Here is a 26,221-nt window from a genome sequence, read left to right as displayed (position 1 = left end):
CTCACCCGTTCACTTTTGTAGGCCCACTAAAATCAGAATAGGAAAAAAAACAACAACAACATATTTTCAATAGTATGAATATTGGAAGATGTGCCCTCTATGGTGGTCCAGCAATGTGGCAAAGTTAAGCAGTAACAATTTTTAAATAGAAATACATCTTGAAATTTACAGGTACACATTTCTCACTTTTTTGTGATTGGGCCAATAACCTTAGACCCTATGGACTCTTTATGGGACTTCATAACAAAAACTAACAAAAAATTACAAACACACATATTGGCATTTGAAAACTTCAACTTTAATAATCCACATATCATAAATAAATAACATGCAAAATCTCTTTGCAATTACCAGCGATAGCCCTCCCCATAGCCGACCACTGCTGCTGTCTGGTGTTATGTCGATGTGTCGTTGTTGACATGCATCTGTCTTGCATAGTATAAAACTTGTTTTGGGGGTGGGGGGCGGTTGATTCTTGTGCAGGAAGCCCTTTAAAAGCCTTCATCATTAAACATGATAGAAAAACTAAAATAATAACTGCCTACTAACGGCCAGGGTTTACAATATTAAAGTGTGACAATAAGGTGTGACAATTACCTTGATTGCGTAAAGGCCACATCATTCATTTACAGTTACGCACATGCATTTTAAAACTGTATTTCAAGATTATTCAAAACATAAAGTTGCTTTAAAATAACAGCTTTTCAATCTCTCTTTCCAGCTTTCACATCTTTGTAGTTCAGGCCACTGGTCTTACCAAACATTTAACCCTCCATATGCACTATACAATAAATATTTTACAATATCTTTATACATTATCCCCACTTTTCCAGTTATCACCTCAGGAAAAGCTGATTAAACTTTTCACTGTTTACATGTTCACACAACGTGTTTTCATTTGGAAGACTAGAATACTTATATTTCTATTTCGTATATCTAATTACAAAATAAAACATAAACAAATAGAACTGTTCACACACCGTAACCCTTAAAAGGATCTATGCTACAACAGATCCAACCGTTACTGGCACACTTCGTTAATAAGTTAACACCGAGTTAAAGAGCAAGGGCTCTACCAGGCATGCATAGGGTAGACTAAAACTCCTTGTGGAGTCTGTTTAACACAGACACATTGCACATAACGAGCTCCCCAAACACTGCAGATTCCCCCACAAAAATATATGGCACATTAGGGTTTCGGTCAAAATTGGTACAGTAGCTAATGTTGTAGTTCTTCAGCTCATACAGAACGAATCACATTCTCTGCAGCCAGTGATATGCATGGAACAACCCCTGATGCCAGTTCAGTAAACAGCACTAACACACTTTAGCAAGGATTGCAACCGCATGCACTTGACAAAAGTTCAAAAAGAAAATGGTGAAACTCGATGCTTTAAACACAGTTAAGGTTGAAAGTGCATTCTAACATTTTCCATTCAGTATTTGTAATTCTCATCATATTCACTGTATTGTCATATGATAATTTTTTTGTAAGCATATTTTATTTCATGTTATTCTCTTTGTGTCATGCTTGCAGAAGGTTTCCCTCTCAAATGGGTTTTAACCCTAAAATGGGCATTTTGCCAACTTTTATTTAAAAAACCTATTCCATCACATAAGGAAGAATCATGTTTTGGTAATGAATTATGACATGATTTCACATCAAAATTGGAGCACTAAGTCACTCAGACATAAAAAGTTGAAATTGAGACTTATGAGAAAATTCATAAATCAAAGTCAAAATTCTGACATAATTACAAAAAGTCATTACTTTTGAAAATGTGAATTTGTAAGATTTGAAAAATGAAACAAGTTCAAATGATGACAGATTTTCTTCTCATAAATGACTTTTTATGTCATAATTATGACTTGTGTTATAATTATCTAATAAATATGACTAAATATGACTATCATAATATCAAGAGCACCAAATTCCCAGAAAAAATCAATATGAGGCTCTCACAGTTAAGCTCATTAATTGATTTAAGACTGTTTTAGCACAGATTCAAACTGATCAGCAATGAAGGGAAACAATCAACATATTTCTGGGACCACAAATGTAAACCATTTTCATGTAAAATTATGATTTTCAAATCTTTAGCCAATTCATAAATCGACTCTGTTGTCTTATGTTTTCCCCCTTAAGTTATCATGACACAAAGAAGCCATTTTGCCGGGAGCAAACTAAAGGCCATATGGATGTGTTTAGCTGTAATGCTGAGAATCTCAGACCAAGCTGACAGATATCAACCATTTAAACAAACATCTAGCAAGAAGTGCTTATCTATCACTCACTGATGCACAGGAACTCAACTTTATACCAAAGTGCTTCACTAATTTAGAGCAGATTGTAACTTAAACGGTTCAAGGTTGCGGAAGGCCTAATGAGCTCATTAGTGTTGTCAGGCTAATTCATTTGGAAATGAGGGGCTGCAGGAAAAAGCTGACTGAATCTATGGAGAGAATGTATAAAAGAAAGAGGTAGGATAATTCTCATGGAGATGAAAACAGAAGACATTCTCATGGAGACTATGAATACACTCTTTCATAACCGTTCTCTCTCCTCTGGCGAATTCATTTCAGTGTTTCTGAGGCCTTGGTTGAGACTGAGGATAGTCCTGGTTTGGTTCTGTATGAACCTGCTGGGTTTGTGCTGTTTCAGGTGAAGAGAGAGGACAATCAAGATGGCACAGGGACAAAACAATGCTTTCTGGGTAATAAGAGCGAGCGAGTCCTGCTCTCACACCTGTATGGAGCAATCAACTGGAGTTTGGTGTTAAACCTGAATGACAAACTCAGGGTTGGTGTAGGAGAAGCCTTGGAATTCATTTTGGTCCAGATTCATAATGAAGAGTTTATCTGTTGGTGTCAGCTCAACCGGCATCTTGGTGAACTCCTTGTCAAAATTACCCACGTCACGACGATTTTTCTGAAATAAAAACAGAGAAAGAGTGTTATGAGTGTGACCATGAGTGTGCATAATTTTTCGCATATGTCACTAATAGTCTAGGTCAGTGGTTCTCAAAAAGTGTGGTAACCAGAGGAATCACTAAATTAAGTATAAATTAATGTTTTTTATTTAAGTGCAGTACAGTTTTAATTTAACTTTTAGGTACAACACATTTTAATTGAAAATGTATTAAAGTGTTTTATTTACCTGTTTGTAAGCACAGTGCAGTGTTAATGTTCAAACTGTGTATTTGCAATGTTAAAGTGGCTGACAACAATAAATATTCTAAATAGGAATAAAACCAGCTTGTTTTTTAACTATGCAGAACTGTTGAATAGTTAGGCCTTCTCTACTGTATTTGAATGTTATTCACTACGGTGGTAATTTTAGAGCCAAATATTCCCTGAGGTGGTACTTGGTATAAAAAGTTGGAGAACCACTGCTCTTGGTTATAACTAGTGACCTGAACTCAAGGTGTTAAAGATCAAGGATATTACTTGTTTTAGTTTTTAAAATTTTGATAACATCACAATACAGTAAGTCTCTACATGCTTACATTAGTTAATTACATACAGTTACTACTGTCCAAAAGTTTGAGGTTGGTAAGATTGAATAAAATTTTTAATAAAAGAAAAAAAGAAAAACTGTATTTTTTTCTGTGATGCAGTGCTGAATTGACAGCATCATTACTCCAGTCTTTAGAGTCACAAAATTGTGCTGCTTAATATTTTTCAGGATTCTGATGAATAGAAAGTTCAAAAGAGCAGCATTTCTTTGAAATAAAAATATTTTTGTAACATTATAAATGTCTTTACTATTGATTTCTATCAATATAATGCATCCTTGCTGAATAGAAGTATTTATTTCTTTAAAAAAATATATTACAGACTCAAAAGTTTTAAATGATAATGTAAATTTGAACATTAATTTGTATAAATTAACTTTAATTACTGTATATGAATATTTGTAAATGGATATTAACAAACGTTGAAAATATAAGTTATTTTTTGTACATTACTACACTCATTGTGACGTTAGCACTTTTTTTCACTGTCTAATTTTTCATTTCTAAAATGTTTTATTATTTATTTATTTATTTATTTTTAAAACTTATCACCAACACAACTTTTCCACATCTTCAGCAAAGGTTTTTGTTGGCATTTTGCATTACAGATCAGTTCAATACTAGCAGAAATGCAATAAAAAGCCAACACAAAATTGCATTTGAAACCTATTTTACTTTCACAGTGGGGTCTGTTTCTGTGATAAGCAGGATATTCAACATGAAAAACTTGAATTTGTCCACTGGAAACTGTCCATGAAAAATGCTGATAAGTTAACAAGATCCAATAGCCCTCAAAGCCTTGGTGACATCAGCAGAAAAAAGTTGATCATGAATTACAGAGACAAAATATACCAAATCACCTGAAACATGCATGAAGAAAGCAAATAGGATCCATTTTAATTTTATGTTGACTTTAAATTAGACAAGACAACCCAAAAACATCACAGAGAATAATCGGATATTAAAAGTCAGAAACAGCTAAAAAGACCAAGAGGAACGTGATGAAGAGGAACACACAGCTTGAAGTTACATCAGAATCAAAAACTCAAGACAAGAGTCAGTCCGGAGGAAGCCGAATTAAATCACAAATAACATGGAGGGACAGTACAGAGGAGAGCAAACTAGACCATAAATGTCTGAAAAATTGAGAATGAGATGAACATTTCGACATTAAAGTCCAGCCACCAACTGGAGACAAACAGCTCAAAGTTCTGCTAAACACATAAACCAGGAACAAAGAGACACCACAATGCCCGTTCATCCAAGACAGAGGACAATCAAGACAAAGTCCTACCTTCTGCTAGAGGCCCAAACCAGCTCAAGAACAAGGGCCTTGGAGAGAAGTACTTCATGAGAGTCTGGTCCCTGTAACTACTCAATTACTGGAGCATCACGTCCTCACGAGACCCAGAAGTCCAAACGCACAATTTCACACGAAACACTCCTTTTGTTCTCATATGGATATGCTGTTTGCTTATGGTTGTTTTGCAGGTAGCTGATTTTTTAAGACTAATCAGTTGGCGTACTTGCAAAGGATAAATTATTTACTTTTATCCACTAAGGATGCATTAAATTGATCAAAAGTGACAAATAAAACTATGCATTACAAAACATTTCAAATAAACCTTTCCATGAAAGATTCTTAAAAAAATGCATCATGGTTTCCACAGAAAACTCCACAGCAAAACTTGATTCTTGAGCAACAGATCTGAATATTAGAATGATTTATTAGATTTTTACTGTATTTTTGATCAAATAAATGCAGCCTTGGTAAGCATACAAGAATCCATTTTCTTACTGATCACCTAATACGTGTTTTATATATATATATATATATATATATATATATATATATATATATATATATATGCTGATATTTATTGCTGATTTTTTACATGTTAATGTCAATGTATGATCAATGATCAAAACAAAAATGGGCATATTATTAACCATATTTAATATATCCTAAAATATCAGTATTCAGAGACTACATTTCGGCACTGGTTGTGTATGCGAGAATAAACACAGAGAAGAAAAAAAATATAGACATACAAAAATCATGAATATATTCCAAATACATATTCATATATTTTCCTCTATAGAAACAGTCTGTCCACAGTTTCACAGTAATTTGATCCAAACACTGCCAAGCACAGATAACAAGTCATACATCACAGATTTGGCAGAATAATGACATAAAAGATATGCTCTTGTAAGTAGTTACATCATCATCATCTTCATCATCATCATGTCTGGAATTAAGTTGTTGTAGTCATATCACGATCACATCCAGTTGGTTTAAGGATGTGTTTATGAGTATCCAAGCAGCTCTGGTTGGAAAACTACACGCTGCATGACCAGCTCTTAAACTTTATTCTCTGACTTGGCACAGTTTCACACAAACACACGTACAACACCCAACCGAAAAAAGCACTAAAATGGGGTGAGACCCAGTAAACATCCTGATCAATAAGCAGTAAATGGTTCATCTGAGATGCATGGACTTTGTGTGCACGTTTGCATGTGGGGAGAAAGATAGATTTGACAGCTATATTTAATATTCCAAAGATATGCTTGATCCGAGACAATGAGTGAATCTCACAAAACCTCTAGGACAGGTCTAGGTCACATTTCACCCCAAAATGAAAAGAAAATAATGAGAAACAAATTGATAATAAATAAAATGAAGCCTATTTTTAAAACAATTCCAATCTTGTTGTGTTGTCACATTATCACATTTGAGTGCATTTTTTTGCATGTTTCTTAAATTCTCATATATATATAATATCTGGGGTGAAATGTGTCCATAACACTGGATTTATTCTTTTTTAAATCTATAAAACTACAGTCTATGATATATAAGCATCAAATAGTCAAAATCTCGCAAGTCTGCCACAAATACACTCCTTATAGGTTCTTTTACAAAGGTAAAGTTAATCTCTTTCCATGATCCTTTTAAATCAAACAAAATATAATAAGCAGGAAGGAACAATATGAATCAAACACTACGTCCATCAATCTGGCCAAACTCTCTCATTGGCTAATTTTGAAGATCTGTAATCTCATTGGTCCCTATTTTGAGCTTGGCTAAAACTGGCTACTTGGATTTCACAGATGCAAAATTTGGATTAATGTACGAGAAGCCCTGAAATTCATCTTGGTCCAGGTTTTGAATCACTTCCTGGTCAGGAGGGGTCAGGACGGGAGGATGGCGGGTGAAAAAACGATCAAAGTTCTCTGCGTCTCGACCGCACTGTGGAGAAGACGAGAGAAGAGAGATGTGGGATGGGAAAATGATGGTACGGCGTGAGCAAACAAATGAAGAATTAATGACAAATGGAAGCTTCAAATGTGGGAAAATAACTGAAAAAAAAAAATATTGAGACGTCTGATAAAATTAACAGTTCTTGTATAGTAACTCTTAATTGAGTGAATGTGTAATGATAGAAAATGATGAGCACATACCTACTTTGCATAACTAAAATAAATGCACATACTGTCAGTCAAACACCTTCCTGCTCTCGTTTGAGCAAAACATTTCATGCACATCATTTTCTGCATTAGAAACATTGTTTCTGATGCTGCTAATTGTTGTGCTGCAAGACGTCAACACATTAAAAAAAACCTGAAAATTTAGTTTTCAGGAGATGAATGTGCAGCATTCAGAAAAATGTGATCTGTGGAATTAGACAATTCCAAGTGAGAGGGTGAAGAGCAGTGACTGTGAGAAAACAATAAGGAATCCAAATCACTTACCTGTGAATGGGTTTTACATTGAATATTTAAATGTTTATTCTTTGAACTCACCTCACACATCCTCAATGCAAAATTATGTGGGGTGGGGCTTGCTATAACTGGCCAATCAGCCCACAGTCAAATGCATTATCAGAAATATAGACTTTAAAGAACAAAACAAGACGACGACTTAACCTTAACCGGAATCAGGCAGCACTGTTACATGGAGATCTATGCACATATAGAATTATCATGAAGAATTCAAAATTAATCAGTTAAATCAAACCTGTTAGAATACTCATGTGCAAGCTGTTAACAGCAGGGGCTTAGGAATGATCCGAAAAGTGGGATACACATTAAAAATCTCATCAGCCTCTCTCCATGTGATTTCAAATGTCTAGTTGCCATGGATACAATCATTCCAGATACCATTTGAAAGCTCAGAAACAAATATCTAGCATTGTTGTCAGTTTAATAATTAGACCTAAACTTTGTTGTAAATCATGTGACACTGAAGACTTGAGTAATGATGCTGAAAATTCAGCTTTGCCATCACAGGGATAAAACATATCAAAATAAAATAGAAATGGTATCTCTCTCTCTCTCTCTCTCTCTCTCTCTCTCTCTCTCTCTCTCTCTCTCTATATATATATATATATATATATATATATAAATAAATAAATAAATATATATATATATATATTTTTTTTTTTACTGTTTTTCTATATTTTGATCAAATAAGTATAGTCCTCCTGATAATCATAAAATACTACTTCTTTAAAAAGCATTTGAAAAAATTAAATGATTTTGTGCTGTGTGTGTAATATATATATTTACTTTACTGATGATGTAATACTAAATATTTACTTTACTAAACTAAACTATATATGTATTTTTTTTGTACATTAACATTTTGTACATTGTACATTTTGTGATTTTAATTAAAGATGACTTTTCTTCTGTTGTTCAGCAGCACAGTGCACATTCTGAGCCAGTGAAGTGATGCAGATGTTGGCAGATAAGCAGTGCATTACCATTAATCACTTGCACATTGTTCAGCCAAAGCAGCTGGTCAGCTTTAAAACAGCATATGCAACATTTTATCATTGAAAATTGTGCTTGTGCATTTAAAATGAACACAATGATATCTTTCAGTGTGGTTTAAGTGTCTGAATACGTTTTTGGGTCACTTTATATCTACATCCTGAGTCAACCTGCAAAATTCTTAAAATGATCCATTACAGTTTTCTGCAGAATTTGAGTCTAAATATGAAAGCAATCCTTCAGTGCCTCTCATATTTGTGTTTTCATTATCTTTGTGGTTTAACAGCAGAGCATGAAGTGACGCTTTACTTCCTGCACTGAGCATTTTGGAACCACAGCATCTTGGCCACATACACTAAATCTTCACTACAAAATGAAGACACATAAATAATGAAGATATTCTTCATCACATGTACTAAGAACAAGAAAAGTGTAAAAAGGATAGCATTTTATTGCCTTGTGCTACAATGCAACCACTTGATAAAACACACACAAAACAAACCGCTGCATTATTACTTACTGCTTTAGGTTTGAAGGGAGGTTGAACTTCTTTATTTTGTAGTTTTTCCCAGTCCATGTAGCGGAAGAAAGCATGTTCCTTAATGTCTCGCTCTCCCTCCGGTCCACAGCCCAGACGCTTCCCTGGATGCTTGGTCATCAGCTGCCAACACGTAATGGTGTCTTTTAGTGTATGCAAGCATAGTCAAGAATGTATAAAAAGTGTGTTTGGGTGTCGCCTACCCCTTTGCATATAGCCACTGCTTCTTTGGACATGGATTTGGGGTAAGACACATGATGCTCCATGATGGACTGGAAAAGCTCATCTTCATCCTCACCATCAAAAGGTGGCTAAAGAAGAGGAAACACACTGGCATCACTGCATCTACCACAATCACATAATCACTTCTGACAATGGCTCTGAATTTAGACCCAGAATGAGAAGGTGGCATTAGTTTACCTGTCCAGCCAGCATTTCATAGAGGAGAACTCCATAAGCCCACCAGTCGACAGACCTGCCATACGGCTGATATGCAATGATCTGTAACACAGGAGAGCATATATATATGCCTCGTGCAATCTAACATAAGTGTAATAACATAACACACTCATACATCCACACACACCTCTGGGGCAATGTAATCTGGAGTGCCACAGAAGGTTTTGGTTGTGGCCCCATCAAACATGTTCTCCTTGCACATGCCATAATCTGCAATTTTAATGTGGCCTTCAGCGTCCAACATCACATTATCCAGCTTCAGATCTCTAAACAAACCCAGAAAACAAAGAGCAACAGCACACACACACACGCATTAGGAAATATTTGTTCTGACAAAAATATGATTCTTTACTAAATAATTACTTTTCATTATTATTATTATTTTTAAATATGACAAACTAATTGGAGGGACAATTTACATCATTAATAGATTTATTTGTAAAATATTGACAAATATTTGTATTATTCTTCATCTTTGTGTATTATTATAATGGATTATTAAATACTGTGATTGTTGCATAACCTAACCCTAAAGTAAACAATCATTTCACCTGTAAATAATGCCCTTTGAATGAAGAAAGAACAAGCCGATGGCAATTTCTGCAGCATAGAACCTGATGGTAAAAAAAAAAAAAATTATTATTGATCTGACTCATGTATAAATCTAAATAACAATAATTTGTCTGGTGAGCATGGCATAGCAATAATACTTAAAATGCATCAATAACGATAATTGATGACTACGAATTTTGCTCTTATTGATATATGTTAAACAAAGTCTTATTTTAAAACACTTTGAAAGCTTTTGTAATGTTTCTGAAAGATTTTGTGAAATAAAAAATATAAAAAACTAATATATCTATAATATAGATATAAATTATGTATCTATAATAATAAAATGTAATTTATTCCCGTGATGACAAAGCTGCATTTCCAACAGCCATTAGTCCAGTCTTAAAATAATAATCTAGAATATGATTTTGTGCAATCAATAATTAAATGTATAATTTTAACTAATGAAAAAACCTCCTTTAACTGTTTTGTGTTTGTTTTAGTAGTGAATACATACACAGCATGGGGTTCCTTAAATTTTCCCACTTGTTGTATCTGATACATCAAATCTCCGCCGTTGATATACTCCATCACAAAGTAAAGACGGTCCTACAAACAGCAACAACACGACTGATCATAGGTTTATAATGTGGTTTTTATATGTATGTGGATCTGCTTAGTACAGAGAGTGTGATGTGTACCATGGTCTGAAAGCACGAGTGGAGCTGGGTGAGGAAGGGTGGTTTGCCAGAGAGAGCGAGAACCCTCTTCTCCACCATGGTGCACTCCACATCATCATCCTGAATGACCACATCCTTCTTCAGGATCTTGACTGCGTACAGCTCATCGGAGCCCTTGCACTCGGCCAGCATCACCTGCAGAAAGACAACATGATTATTCTGAAAGAAGTTTCCTAATTTATTGAGCAATTATGTATGATTGATTTTATGATATTGATATTACATTATACAAAGCCTACAAATGGCATTACGTTTTGTTTAATATTTCGTATGGATATAATTTATAAATAAATAACCAGTTATTTACCAGAGATTTGTTTTTGTTTTTTCAATTTCAGACTATTCAACCAGTCTTTAAAAATAAATTTTTTTATGAATACTAACCATCTTTAAAGTCTCATATGGTCAGCATAGTTGCATTTATTTAATCAAAAATACAGTAATATTTAGAAATATTATTACGATTTAAAATAACTTTAATTATTTTTTAAATTACATTTAATTTATGCATTTAGCAGGTTTTCTTACGGTGCATTCAGGCTATCAATTTTTACCTATCATGTGTTCCCGGGGAATTGAACCCCAACGCAATGCTCTACCACCACTTGAGCTACAGGAACGCATTTTATTTTAAAATGTATTTTATTCCTATGCTGTAAGCTAAGCTGTATTTTCAGCATCCTTACTCCAGGTTTCAATGTCACATGATCCTTCAGAAATCAGACAAATCATTCTAATATGGTTTAACAATAAACCATAATGAAAACAGTACCGTCTACAGCCGCGAGGGGTCTAACAATACGCAAAAATCACGGTTCGGTATGTACCTCGGTTTTAAAGTCACAGTTCGGTTCATTTTCGGACCTGCTCAGTTTCGTTATTGCGTAGGACCGATCGGAATTAAGAGCAAAGGTCTGTTTAAATGGCGATGGGAGCTGCGTTTGAGTCACAATCGTTTTTTTCCCTAGTTGTAGTGATGTTCACACTTGCGTGATGCCTTTTGAAAACCTTAGGCCGGTGACACACTGGCATATTGCACCTGTCAAACATACGTAGTCTATTTTGCCGTCAATACTGTTGACAGTGTCCTTTATCAGTAGGCTTTAAATTTAAAGTAAAGTCTTTATATTAAAGACAAGATCCTGGTCTGTCGGCGGTCTCCCCCTATGTCACCTACAAAAGGCGTCAGGCACGATTCTGGTGTGTAAAGACACAGAAAATGCGATGCAGCTGCCACGCAACTGACACGCAGCAGAAACGCCACGCTCACGCCATGCAGCCAGTGTGTCACCGGCCTTAGAATCAGCTGCAGGGCGGGATTTGCGCTGAACGCAGAGACATTCGCCACTTAATATGTTCGTTTGGAAACACGAAAATGTATATGTTCCACACACAAAATATTGCATTCGGTCATTCGGTACACATGTGCACCTCACCGAAAGCCCTGTACCGAAACGGTCCGGTACGAATACACGTACCATTACACCCCTAGTAGATGGTAATGGTTTCTCTTGGTCATATCTTCATGTCAAATTAATTTTGATAAATAAGTCGCACCTGACTGTAAATCGCAGGATCAGCCAAACTATGAAAAAAAAGTGCTACTTAAAGTCTGGAAAATACGGTAACTGCATTTAAATCGCAAAAAGTAAGCCATGTTAGCTTTGGCAGACCTTACACTACCACTACTGTGTGTGTAAACGAGGATGTGTGTGTGCATGAATGAATGGTGTGTCCTGCCTTGCCAAAGCTGCCTTTGCCCAGCACCATGATGAAGTTGAAGTCTGAGAGCTTGACGCGGTCTTGGTTGCCATTGGCATCGTACTTGGAGATGTCATTCTTTGAAGAGCCATCTGTATTCTTAGTGCCAGGGCCAATCTTGGCTCTCTGGAGAGTTTAAAAAAGTAAATCAAAATCAGAATACTGTCAGAAAGATACAAGTAAAAAAAAAAAATAAATAAAAATAAAAAAAAAAGAGTGTGAATACTAATGAAAAGAGACGTGGATTTCACCTCAAATTTCTGCCGCAGTTCTTCATTGCCCTCCTCTCCGTCTGGTGGAACTGGAACGTTGAAATACTCCCCTTCCTCTTGGCCCAGCAATTTAAACCTACAATCCAAACAGATGAAGAGGATGCTCTCAATCCTCGAGCGCTGAGGTCTCATGTGTAGGAGGTATCTGGTAGTGCTCACCATCCGTCGACTCCTTGTTTCAGCAGCTCAGAGATGCCAAAAGACATGGACCCCATGAAGTCATTTCTGCTGGTCAGATCCCAATCCCACACCTCCACTGACAGACGCCTGTCTTTATCTGTATCTTTGAGGTTACTATAGTAACACGGAGATGGAAACACACATTGCACATGTGAAACAAACATCCATATCCATTCCACACAAATGAATGCCCTCGACTGATTTGCCACTCACAAGCTGAAGTGTTCGTCCCAGGTAGGATTGAGGGAGCACTTGATGGTTTTGGTCTTCTGCTTGCTCTCGCTCTTTGGGTCTGGAATTAGTTTAAGCTTCACGTATGGATCCGACAGTCCGTTTGGATCCATTGGCACCAAGTTACGAGCTTCCTTGACTATAATAAAAAATACGGAAAAATTAAATGTGAAAACCAATGGATGGAGTATTATATGTACTTCAATGGTGTAATTTGTATTTCAAAGTAGATACATTTTTAGTATTATTTGTATACTACTGAAATATTTATTAACATATTGAATTCGCGTTTATTTGTACATTTACATTTTTATTTTAAGTTTTATTCCTTTTGTTGTGTTGTTCAATAGTTTTTGTTGCCTGAAACATTTCTATGTAATACAATCCTATTTATATATTTCTATATATTTACATTACTAAAACAGAATTATTTACAACAACAAAAACTAATAAAAAGCACATAAAATTACTAAAACTTAAAAAGTTTGGCTTGTCAAATAACTGAAATAAAACAAAGTTTAAGTTTTCAAAAATATGTAGATTTTATGACAATGATTTTTTTTGAGAGGGGAGCGGGGGTTTCCTGTTTGATGGTGTTTGTGTATTTGTAGGAGGATGCTAAGGGTTGTTTGATGTAGGTGTTGTGGGGGTTACTATATTTAAACAATGTCATCAGCAGATTAATTCTAAAGAATCTGCAAATGAACAGCAAAGTGTATGAAACTTCTATCTATATACTCAGGCCTCTAAATGTATCTGTAGAGAGCTGATGGATGTGTGAATGGGATGTGGGGCAATCGTTGGTGGATTGATCTCATGTTTCCAGAGGATGGAGTTTCTGCCCAAGGCAAAAAGAGCTGAGAAAAACACAGACTCGTTTAGAAACACTTTTTTGCCGAGCTGTGTGTTTTTTAAACTGAGTGATAGAAGCATTCTTCATGAAGACAATTTTTTTTTTTTTTTTACCAAATTTATGACACAAAGACTTAGGAGTCCTCTTTAGGCTACCCCCAAAACATGCAATCATCACCATTATTGCATTTGCATTCAATACTCTTGTAATGGTTTGCATGCTTAGCTGAAATTTTCAGCTAGAAAAAACGTTTGCTTTCTGCCCCGCTGATATATTATATATCCCACAACAGCACTAACACACACAATGAACACTGAAGATATTTGCTTATAACATTACATATTCAAAACTAGCACCGCTGTGGGTTCTCTAGTTTCTGAACAAAGCCCTTCCTCACTACTCCAGGCAAGTCAATTATTACCAGAGCATTTGTTTGTAAAAGCTACTGACCAATTATTAAAATGTCACATTAAAATTCAGCGCACGGAGAATATTTAGAAGTGTTTCTCTTTAAAATCAATAAAACCTTTATATATCCATGTTGGGACTAAATCTCCACACACTGATAGTGTAGCTGTAGTAGTTTCAGGGGTGGTAAAATGTTTAGTCAATTAACCAATCTTGTTATTTATGTAGCATCATCTAAATAAACTGAACAGAATCAAGACTAATTATTTAATATCAATACCTAATTCTATTGTTTAAAATCCCTCCTCAAAATAAATCAGGATTAAAGCATGTCAACTCTGTTGGAAACAAACTAGGCTAAGATGGTTTGCAGGTCGAAATTGTTTTTGTTTCGCAATTAAGTTGAAAAGTATGTGAGACTGATCATTTGTTTTGATCAGTAGAAAGATCAAAACAACAGCATTTATTTGAAATAGAAATCTTCTGTAACATTATAAATATCTTTACTATGCTATTTTGTGAGTTGTTATTATATGAGCCATTGCTCTGAGTGGTTGTTACTGTAGGGTGTTCTTATATATATATAATGTGTGTGTGTGTGCGTGGGAACTCACTGGTCACGGTGAGAACATTATTTGTGATACTAGCAATGATTTGCAGCCGTCCTCTCCTCTCGGTGTGGTCTGTTCCACACAGGCTGGGAACATTCTCCACGCATCGTTTATGAATATTCATCATACAAGCTGCAGAAAACCACACATAATTAGATTGACAGCATTACACATGCGGTGTTTGTTTCTCACTCTCAACTTACTCAGAAATGCCCACAATCACCGCAGACACAAGGACACATAGACAAACAAAGATCACACCCACGCTAACATACCGAACACTAAATATACAGCTGTTTTTACACATGCATGTACTGCACAAATGATTTAAACAACTGAACGATTCAAATGTATGCAACAATTTTTTATGTATGTTTATAGCGGTGCTATTTTTCATTATATAGAATATTTATATAAGCGTTCAGATTTGTATTGCCTTTTAATACATCTATGTAAACAGATTTAATGTCTCATACAGAACATAAACAATTTGCATTTCATGCATCATTTCCAAGTGATCAAACAGAGGAGCAGATCAACCAGTCGATTGTGTAATGCATGATCAACACCAGCAGAGGTCACTGTTACAGAGCTTTCATAGTTGAGTGTGTGCAGGTTTAGACTCACTGTCGCATTTCATCCCCTGGTGTATGAGCCCATACAGTAGAGAACCACAGTGGTCACAGAATGTGGGGCTGGAGTATGTGTGTACCTTGAACTTATGCTTACTTCGAGGGTCCTATGATACAAACACACACAGTTCATCATCAAAATAAAAAACTTCCTCAACAGAAGAGTGAAATTACTAAACTGTAGGTTACAATAATGCAGATGCAAACACAGATGCAGTCATGCAAGGTATAGCGGAAAAAGTATATAGTCCATATAGGTTTTAAATATATAGTAACATATCAATAGATAAAAATAGAATATTTTAATAAAATCATACATGTGTGAGAGTATAAAGCTGTTTTTAGATTTTTTTTCCTTCTCTCAAATCTTTATATGAATCGAGAAGTACATGCCATGGTGTGAATTGACTCATGTTTCAGCTCCTACACCCACCTGAAGATGCAAAACATCTAAAAGAACAGCTATATCTGCCTGAAATCACTGTTGCTTGAAATCATTTCATTACATACAGATTCATTTAATAGTGAAGGTGACCATAATAAATCATTAGAAACATGTAAGAAACACCTACACCAACACAGTATCACTGAGATACTATACTAGTTTTTATTCATATTTTGAATATTGATATAAATTGATCGTTTTAATATTTTTATCTGAATTTTAGTTAAGAGTTTTAGTAATTTTGTTATTTTTTTATTCATTTTTTTTATTCATTTTTATTTCAGATTTTATACCAGGTTAGACTAAACGAAAATAATAAATTTTGCATTGGCAGCTAGCTGAAATAAAATTAGTTTTTAAATGTTTTATTTCAATTAACGTTTATTTTATTTTAAAAAATGAAATGCTTTTATAGTTTTTGACTCATAGAAAAATGGCAGAAAATAATGCACCTTTGCACAAAAATTCTACCTCATGCACAAATAATATCCATTAAATTTTTGAGAACATTTGACTAAGAATTAACATAAATCCCCCATTTAATTCTTTAGGGAGTTCAGTAAAACTTAAGCGACTGAGCAACTATAACCAAGGAGGACGGAGCTTGCAAAAGGTCAGATGCACCCACATAACTGAAAAGCAAGAACTGCAACTGATAGCAAGATATACAAGAGGGAATTTTAAAAACAATGAAGAGAATTCTGCAGCACTATATGAAATCTTATGAGAAATTCCTACAGCTAGGGGGCGCCAATGTGGAGACCTAAAGAAATAATGTAAAGCAAAGATTAATAATAAAAAAAAACATCTATGTGAAGAAGCACAATTTAGTCTGTTGCGTTTACTTTCTTTAATGAAGTGCAAAGTACAGATTCAACCAAAACAGTGGTTAGTGGTCTACTTATTCACCACCTTCTCGGTGTTCTTCAAGCTTCTGTAATGGAGTCAATGGTGAAAGTGTCAAGAATCAAGCTTTCCTACGCATCAGCATCACACAACGGAGATGCAACAAATATCTCTTGCGAAGTACAGTATCATTCACGGAAAACAAACATAATCGGCTGCAACGCAGAAACAAAGCACAACACAGGAAGTGCTTGTGTGCGCCTGCTTTTACACATATAGGGAGGATGCGCGGTTATAAATAGAGATTAGAGAAGAGAAAACTGATGCCTCTCCCAGTCTGCATGTGAAAATATAATGCAAGCTAACACAAGAGGAACATGATTAGTGTTAGGCTTCATTAAAAATAAGTACATCATCAGTTGAATAAATATTTAAACTGCTCACCAAGCAGTGTGTCTACATAAGTGTGTGAGTATGTGTGTGTACTGCTTAGTCACAGGAAGAAGTTTCTTCAACTGAAACGGAAGTGTATTTCACTATCAGAAAAGATGGCGTAAGAGAAGCCAGAAGGGGGTGGGTGAGGGAGTTTTCGAGTGCTTGTGGCTTTACTTACATCTGATGCGGGGCCCTTGTCGGCCCCAGGGCATGAAAAAGTAACAAACTCATGGCAGCGTTTGTGGACCACGAAACCGCACACTGGGGGAGAGAAAGAGAGAGAACTTCATTAGGACATTTCTGAACATTTCCATCATTGTGCACAATATTTTACAGAAAGACAGCACAAGCACACTTTCAAGCTAAGCTAGTTACTATGAAGACTATGAAGATAAAACGATCCTGAAGATAAATTTTCTGGTTGTCAAATGTGGATGTAACAGTTAAATAGTAAATGTAATAAACTACACGGTTGGTCACTTGTTGCTCCATTAGTGCAGAGTAAACGCTGGAAATTGTTTGCAGATGCCATGTGGTTAGATATGTTTTATCTAATACAATCTGTTTCAGACATAGTTAAGGGCAGCTCAAGGGTCCAAATAAAGCTCAATCCATCAGTGTTGTTTCAGTATCTTTATAACATTTATTAATGTTTTGAATTAACCCTCCATTTGTATGTTTTCAGTTTTTATCAAATTTTAAGTTTGAGAATTTGTATTAATGGTAGGTTTATAATTTGTTCATTTTTTTATATTTCCATAATATTTTAATATTTTAGTTTTAATTTTAATACATTAACTTAATTTATTTCGGTCTAATTTTTTAGTTCAAACATGTATATATTTATATAAACATGCATGTAAATATTTAAATGTACTATAAGTCTAAATATTTATCAATTTTATTGCAACTATGAAAGTTAACAATAACACTAACAAAGTAGTTTAAAATTTAAGTTTTTTTTACTACACTGCAATTTTTCTAAAGTTTTCATTCTTAATAGGTTTTGTTTTAAATATTTGTATTTAGTAAAAGTTTTTATTTAGTTTTAGTTCTTACTAGGTTTTGTTTTAAATATTTATATTTAGTAAAAGTTTATATTTAGTTTTTTTTTTTTTATCTGCTCTATTTTATAATCTGTCTATCAGTGTGGCAATCAAACCCTATAATCATAAACCGCTAATGATAATTTGCCAGTTAAGCCCTGATCAGAACTGAATGATGAAAACTGAACCTTGTCTTATTTCTATGGTTAAAATATATACAAATCCTTGAATCATGATCATTTTACTTGAGAATTAAGTATATGAGTTTTTCCCCATATATTTTAAACCTAAACTAATTAAAGATTAGTGCAGAAAAACAAAATACACTTATCACCAAAGTCTAAAAATCATTTGCAGAGTCACTTCTTGTAAATGTGTCTTGTTTCGGATGTTTCCTGCAAAACAAGTCAAAAGTCTAATTATTAAGAAGTATGCAGTCAACACTGCTTTCCGTCGGTAGTTATAGAGGAACAAGGAGTCCAGTTTGTATACATTATTAGAATATTTTTTACAGGTGTTAAAGATCAGATTCTTTGAATAGTTATGATGGTTGACCATTTACCTGTCAAGAACATGCCTAGTCATAATTCACAAATAATATTTGCTCATTGTGTTGTTAACGTATTAACTGACATTAGCTAATGGGACCTTACTGTAAAGTCTTACTGCCTAAATAACTTGCTTATATGAAGTATATTTTTAAGCATAATGAATTGTAAATGTTACTGACAAATCAAACGGGTCTGACAACCATAAAGAAAGATGCAACAATCAGATAAACCCACACAAACGTCACAGGCCTTCAGACTTTAATCACTGGGAGCTGACATTCATTATTAACCAGACTATTAAATATGTATTGTTGGACAAATTATTAATGAGGTTGATAACCCAAATGGCAACTGTTGCCATCTGTGATTTAGCTGCAAACCTGTTTCACAAAAAAGCCATTTCTGTTCATTTTGCACACAAAACTTGACAGGCAATGTACACATCAATACCTGGGTATTGGAAACCACAGTCTGGTATGCACTGACATTCCAGCCACAAGAATACATGCATCGTTACATAACAGAGACGACAGGGACGGTTGAGTCACAGCGGCCAGACTGAAGCTAAAGGATCTCCCCTTCTCATGTAAACAGTCGCTTCTACTCAGCACAACCTTCCTCTTTTTATAGAAGCATTCCAGGACATTCCCTCTTTAAACTGTCAGCTGTTGCCTAGCAACAAGACCTGAGGGTTAAAGAGTGTGGAGCTGTTCTATCCACTAAATGTCAAGTTTATAGTCTCCCTCGGTCTAACTCTTGACAATATCACAATTATAAACATGTAGAGGGGAGTGGGGTGAGATGTGTGACTTCCTTCATCTAGCAAACTGTGTACAATGTTTGCCATGTGATTATATACACTAGACGTTTTTGAAATATGCCTCTTGTGTTCACCAAGGCTGGATTTATTTGACAAAAATACATTAAAAACGGTAATATCATTAATAACTTCTCTATTTCTATTTTCTCATTACAATTTAATGCATAATTTATTCCTGCAATCTTCAAGGTTGAAAACATTTTTTTTTTTTAATTATTGGATGAATAGAAAGTTTAAAAGAACAGCATTTATTTGAAATGATCTTCGGTAATATCATAAATGTATTTACTGTCACTTTTGATAAATTGAATTGATTACTACGGAATAAAACATTTTTTTGATAAAAAATCTTATTGACCCCAAATTTTGAACTGTAGTTAATGTGGAAAGGCTTTTAAAATGTAAATTTTCTACAAAGCATGTAAAATGAACCAAATTTCACCAAAGATATCGGAGGATAAAAAAAGAAAGCCGCCGTTCAAGTATTGATTTACATTTATGTATTTATGTACAACACTAACTTTTTAAGTATTCCCAACAATTCAACCTGCCTGTGGACATCACAGTTTCTCCCTAACCTACTTTTTTTTTTTTTAAAGAAATCATATTTGTCCTGTTATAGACATCTTGAAATATAATTTGGCACATTAACGTCATCTCAAACTTTTTCTTGACGAGAGGCACCTTAAGTGGCATAGCATGGCCAGTTCACACCTACGCAGTATTTGTGTACTGTTAAGATAAGACAAACAATCCCACCATGACGTCTTTGACATGTTTGCTTTCGAAGCTGAGCAAGTTTGAACCTGCACTAAAAGTTCAACCTTTGGTTCATCTCAAACATTAAAATACGGCACAGCAGTGACAGAAAAGCTGCAGTTGCCTTTGTTGCACAGTGAATGCAGTCTTAAATCAGGAGAAGAACAGGGACTACCAAACTTAAAGCTTTTAATCCACTGCTTGCAGCCAATGCCCACCATTGTACCTCTTGTCGTAGTACCTTAAATTAGTGTCACAAATATTCAGTGCTAAAGTGAATATAACAACCTGAATTACTCCTGCGCTTCCTGGACAATATGGGCCATGTTCTTAAATACAACACACTAGAGATAAATAAAGAAAATGACAGAGGTGTTTGCAAATGTAACTGCCACAATGCTCAGGTGTTATGATTGCAAGGACATTGCTGTGTGGTTGCTAAGATGTTCTAGGATTATTCTAGATGTGGCTCAGATCCCTCCTTCAGTGTAAGTTCAATGTAAGTTTAACTGGCACAAACTGAAAATTGAGTTCTCAGCTTTCTAGGGAATGCTCTCAGAACTTTTGCTAACTGAATGCAGTTAACCCAACCATATGATTACATATTGTTAGAATAGAAAATAAGCAGGCAATGTTTAAAAGGGAAGAGAAAAACATCCTGTACCTTTTCTTTTTGAGGTCAAAAGATACGCATTCAGTTGAACACAGCTCTAATGCATGTTGGTGCAAAATCATCATCTGACACCAGAAGCTTTAATATCGAAAAGGATTATTTTGGATTCATGGACAAAAAAGAAGAAGAAAATTGGATATCCGCAAAGAGTGGATGCAGAGTACATAAGATATACGGCAATGTAGACAGCTTCATTGATTATTATGAGAGCACTGCAGGAGTCCATAACTCTGCTTGTGTAGCTCAAACAGTTGCTCAAAACAGTGTAACACAATACAATGACAGCTTCAGTGATTAAAATGGGATCAGCGCGTTCCGGTATTCTCTTCTGCATTAAATATATTCAATATTTACATAACGGGTTTGTTTATGATGCTACAAGTGTGACAATGCAAGTTGATCATGTAAGCACTAGTTTATAATATTAGTCATTCATCAAATCCAACAGCATACAACAAATGTTTCAGCATTGAAATTTACTGAGAACCCTTAACTTTAGTGATAAGGTTTTATACAAATGCTTAGTGATGCTTTGCCTAGCAGTCACTACTCAAAAGGAATTACAGTGAACACAAACCAAATGGTGAAACTAGGCCTTTACACACATTAATTATGGAATCTCTTAAATCCCACAGCTATGCATCATAATTAGAGTCAAGGTCATTATTAATTATAAATGTGTGTTCAATTGTTGCCCTCCAGTCATTACAGATGTGTGATTCAGAAGATTCATGCTGTCAGTGATGATGGGGTTCTGTAGCAAAGGCTTGCTATCAGTTTGTCCGTCCCTTTAAAACTCTCCAAGCAGTCACTATCATAACATCCAGTGTTCTATTAGTGTAGAAGTCATGCACATTACTGTCAACTTCACAGTCATTGTCTGTTGAGTGGCACTCTGTTTTCTGATCTGACGAGCTTCATTAGAAAAATGAGTGAACTGAAGGAGGAACCGAAGCCATAACTAGAGACCAGGACATTATAGAGAGACTTCACGGATGGGCTCTTTAGACTTAAGCTAGTAAGCAACCAGGTTTTAAAGGTTTAAAAAAAACCACTCAGAACAATTTAGCAACCACATAGAAGAACCCTGGCAACTACTCACTGTTGTGAATTTTGCACTACTTCCAGTAACACATCTTTTTTTTTTTTTTTAAACAAAAAAAGTAAAGACAGTTTGCAGAATAAATGGAAGGGAACACAATATGTTAAGAGGAAGCAAGCAATGAGTTGTATCAGATTTCAAAGTAAAAAAAAAAAAAACTTCCAACAACCATTATGATCTCCATTTTCTTTTATCTCATTTTACAGAAACTTTAGGCTCGGATACCTCTGTTCCCAACCACTAGAATATGGAAATACTTTCAGTGTAGTAAGCTTACATATAATTGATAAGAATCATAATGTAAATGAAAAACAATGACTGTAACTGTTACCTTTCCAAACATCACATTTTGGCACTGTTCCATCTTGTTCAGGCCTGTGTAATCTAATATGACCCTGCCTGCTTGGGTTTATACATTTACATGCACGCAGGAGCACAACAAGTACATGTTTTGCAGTGACATTAATGGATGAATTAGTAATGTGACGGCATCATAAAAAGCATTATTTTTGGCTGTAGCTTTAGCAATGGCATTAATACAAGCATTTTGTGCAATGTCTTGGGTGAACAGTAGTAGCCTTCACTTCAACTTCTTGTTTGCATTATCATCTGTATGCACCACCTCACTCTCTTCAGCTCATTCTCAGTCTGCAAGTATTTGCCAGTAAAATGTAATGGTCAAAATATCTGTTGTGCTGGTATCAGACACAACTCTTTGTTACCTGAAGCAGTTCAGGGACACACAGCTCTGACCTACTCTCATTCCTTCACTTCTACCAATTACAAACCCTTACAAGAAAAATAAAAAGAGGCAAGTATGAAACGTGAAACTCATATTAGTGTTTTACATTTTTATGTAAATGTACCTATTAATATTTGCATCAGGAATTTAAAGAACCCATGAGATCGCATTTGTATGTGTGTGTGTGTTAAGTAAATGATCAACATTAACTGTTAACATATCACTGCATCAGCAGCAGACCCGTCTGGCCCTTGCGGAGTACTATAAATATATCAACAGAGTGAATACGTCTTTCTGCTTGGTAAATATAAGAACTGCCAAAATGGATGGAGTTTTTGTATGACTATGCATTACAGCAATTATGAAAAAAATGATATCATGCCAACACACTGTACAAAATGGCATTAGATTATAAAACGGAGCCTAGATTTTATATTGGCAGTCTTTCATATACATTAGATGATGCCAGAGGGACGAACTATCAGAAAACTAATTCACTACAGAACACAATATTAGAGATTGCAAAGATAAAGATCCATGGAGGATTGATGGAGCCCTAACTGTGATAAAATATGTTAATCAATTCCAGAAATGTAGAATTTGTTGAAGACCATGTGGAGGCAGGAAACATGGGAACGAGGTGTTATTTCGGCAGACAAGCCGTGCAGTCCATTTGTACAGAACTCATTGTGCTGAAACACACAGATGACAGTTTCTGTGTATTAATTGTACTGTAATGCTTAGCTTAATGCTCAGCATAATGGTCACTACTTAAATATCAAAGATTATTCACATTACAGTGAGCCAAATGTTTTGGAAAAACATTTAAAACTTGTAGCAATTTGACATTTTAACAGAAAGATACAAAAGGTTTCATTTTTTCTGACAGGTGGCGAATCTTGATTTGATAATAAGACTAATTGCCTAGTCCATAAGTAATTTCACCTATAGACAAAGCAGTTCATTTAACATTAGCTGTGGTTCGTTTGTCATCTGAATGCTTTTTAAAGTTGACTTCAGTGAAAAACATTGTAAAATACATGACAACCAGCCCTGGTTTCTCCTACTATGTTTATGCCATCTTATTAAAGTAGCACTGCAGTGTAGTAATTGTGGATGATGCGTTTTTTAACAGCCCTTTAATGATCTGAGTAGGAGGTGATGTATAAAGAATAATGCTGCCAAATGCCAGTATAACTGCAGTTTGGGCTTTGACGTTCATGGCAACAGTGCCTGAATATTGTATTTCATATCTGAATGTTCATTTTGTAGTTCACACGGGGAAGTTGTCACCAAGGGCTATACTCAGTGATGCCAAGCTGAGAGACGAAAGTTCAATTCAATTACAAATGCTTTTTCTCTAGCAGTGCTTTTGTATGGAATGGAAATAATAGTTCAGACTGCGGCTGAACTTTAAGATATGTGCCCATACAGAAACAAACTACCCAAGGAAATACTCAATGGCGGAAAAGATGTGAAAAACAGATTTTATGAAAAAAAAATGTATGATGAAATGTATTATGTGATCCATATGGAGGAAAAAGTAAGCATAAGAGTCAGGGAGGCGTAGAAGCTCATACAAAATACATTTATATGAATTAACCGTATAAATAGTCACAAACTGCAGTGAGTGTAGGCTGTGAAAACTAACAACAGCTGTCACTCTCAATTTCCTCAACTCGCCACTAGAAAACCAAAAAGCTTCTCTGTATCTCTTCCTCAAACACAAGCAAATGAAATGAAAGAACAGTTGCAACACCGCTTGCGTTCAAAAGTGAAGCGGCTGTCATGTAACAGAAAATAAACAGTTGCAGTCATAGAAAATGTAAAGACTCAAATTTCTCTTGGAGGCCCAAAGTACTTACCTTGACACTGGAAGCCCTGCTTGCCGAAACCCCTGCAAAAGAGACGAGACTGTGTGAGAGATTACAACACAGAAGCCAAATCTGGATGCATTCCTCTGCGCTCAGCAACGAGACGCGCAGGCGCGCCATATTCCGCAAAATCGCCAAATCCATCTCTAGGATGATGATGGTGATGATGGCTTAATCATAACGAGAAGGATTTCTCCTGTCCTGATAGACAGTTTGCATGTATCGTTACTACAACAAGAGAAGAGCCTAAATAAATGTGCAACTGCATAAACGCGCGCACTGAAATCTAAACACATTGCGCTGGACTTGTCGCTTGTCGCTCGTCTTTTCCGTCTGCGCTCGGCGTCTTTGTTCAGTGTTGACAGCACTGCGGATGTCTGAGAGCGTTCAAACTCTTTACTGTTTTTCCCGTCACGAGCATCAAGTGAGTCACCTGTGCCATTCGCGGCCGTTTACATACAACAACACATTTGTGTCCTCCAGCATACTCACCAGATGAAGTCGGTGCAGTGGCTGCAGAAGGTCGGTTGTTTGAAGAAGCGCGCGATGAACTTGTGGTCCTTCACTTCGTGCACGTTCTTCTGCCTCAGCGCGCCCTGCCTGGCGAAGCCTCGCGCGCCCCCCTCGCCCTCCGCAGCCTCTGGGTCGGCCATGATGGGGACGGAATGGATGTAGTGGGTAGAAATCTCCTCGACTTTGTACTGTTGTACGGGGTCTTGCTCAGCTTGCGCTTCGCTTCGCTTCCCGGTTGGTCGGCACGTGCGCGCGCAAACGCCTGTCTCTCCCCAGCTGACTGTTGTCGCGAGCAGCGGTGCTTCAGTCAGTGAGACTGTAACCACGCCCCCTCCGTGCAGCCGTTTTGAATGACTGCAGAAAAACCATTTAGTAAGGCGGCCCGATTGAGAAACCCGTCCAAAAAAAAGAAAAAAAAAAAAAAAGAATTCGAATTCCGAGGAAACTGTCACTAGAAGGGTGACTGAACGATCGCCAGATGCACAACACTTGTTGATTTAGCGCATTGCAAACATTTACCACAGTGGCTTTCCGCCAAGACGCATAAAATAATATTAACACTGTGTGCTACGTGGGAATCGAATGTTGTGTTGTTAACCTCACTGTGTGGACATTTAATATTTATTCAGTGTATTGTTTTAATATTTTGTTGTATTTTAATATTATAGCATGCTATACTATAGCGTTTTTGTATTTTGTTTTAGGCATATCTGTTTATAAAGTAGAGCATGACACTAATAACCATAAGGTCATGGGTTCGATTTCCAGATAACGCAGGAACTGGTAAAGTATAAACCTTGAACTAGTTGTTTTGGACGAAAGCTTCTGCTAAATGCATAAATGTGCTTTATAAGTTTACTGTGTTTACATCATCAAAATCATAA

The 26,221-nt window shown here is 35.7% G+C and overlaps 1 protein-coding gene across 2 annotated transcripts; it reads right to left on the bottom strand.

Annotated features, from left to right (window-relative positions):
• Positions 1–445: 445 nt before the first annotated feature.
• On the bottom strand, positions 446–25,732 carry prkcba (protein kinase C, beta a). Of its 2 annotated transcripts, none has more exons than XM_052545605.1 (17): positions 25,317–25,732; positions 24,816–24,847; positions 17,436–17,518; positions 15,527–15,638; positions 14,903–15,031; positions 13,010–13,166; positions 12,776–12,910; positions 12,596–12,692; positions 12,324–12,470; positions 10,545–10,718; positions 10,361–10,452; positions 9,843–9,905; positions 9,419–9,557; positions 9,253–9,333; positions 9,036–9,143; positions 8,815–8,955; positions 446–2,929 (listed from the first exon to the last, which is right to left on the bottom strand). In XM_052545605.1, the coding sequence occupies exons 1-17, from the start codon at positions 25,475–25,477 to the stop codon at positions 2,777–2,779; spliced, it is 2,004 nt and encodes a 667-aa protein (XP_052401565.1). In that variant the 5' UTR covers positions 25,478–25,732; the 3' UTR covers positions 446–2,776. The 2 variants fall into 2 exon arrangements, with proteins under 2 accessions (XP_052401565.1, XP_052401564.1); XM_052545604.1 differs by lacking the exon at positions 446–2,929 and adding an exon at positions 5,456–6,768 and having other exon boundaries at positions 25,317–25,652.
• Positions 25,733–26,221: the final 489 nt, after the last annotated feature.

This window comes from Carassius gibelio, chromosome B1, assembly GCF_023724105.1.
Source record: "Carassius gibelio isolate Cgi1373 ecotype wild population from Czech Republic chromosome B1, carGib1.2-hapl.c, whole genome shotgun sequence".
Classification (NCBI taxonomy): Eukaryota; Metazoa; Chordata; class Actinopteri; order Cypriniformes; family Cyprinidae; genus Carassius; species Carassius gibelio.
This window is presented reverse-complemented; position numbering and strand designations above follow the sequence as displayed.

Bases quoted from the DNA above. Each gene is read 5' to 3' on its own strand.
- prkcba (XM_052545604.1), bottom strand. From the start codon at position 25,477: ATGGCCGACCCAGAGGCTGCGGAGGGCGAGGGGGGCGCGCGAGGCTTC. The intron at 15,032-15,526 runs GTGAGTCTAAAC...GGTTTTCTGCAG, and splicing joins CCAGGGGATGAAATGCGACA to CTTGTATGATGAATATTCAT. The intron at 13,167-14,902 runs GTGAGTTCCCAC...TTTTTATTATAG, and splicing joins TAATGTTCTCACCGTGACCA to TCAAGGAAGCTCGTAACTTG.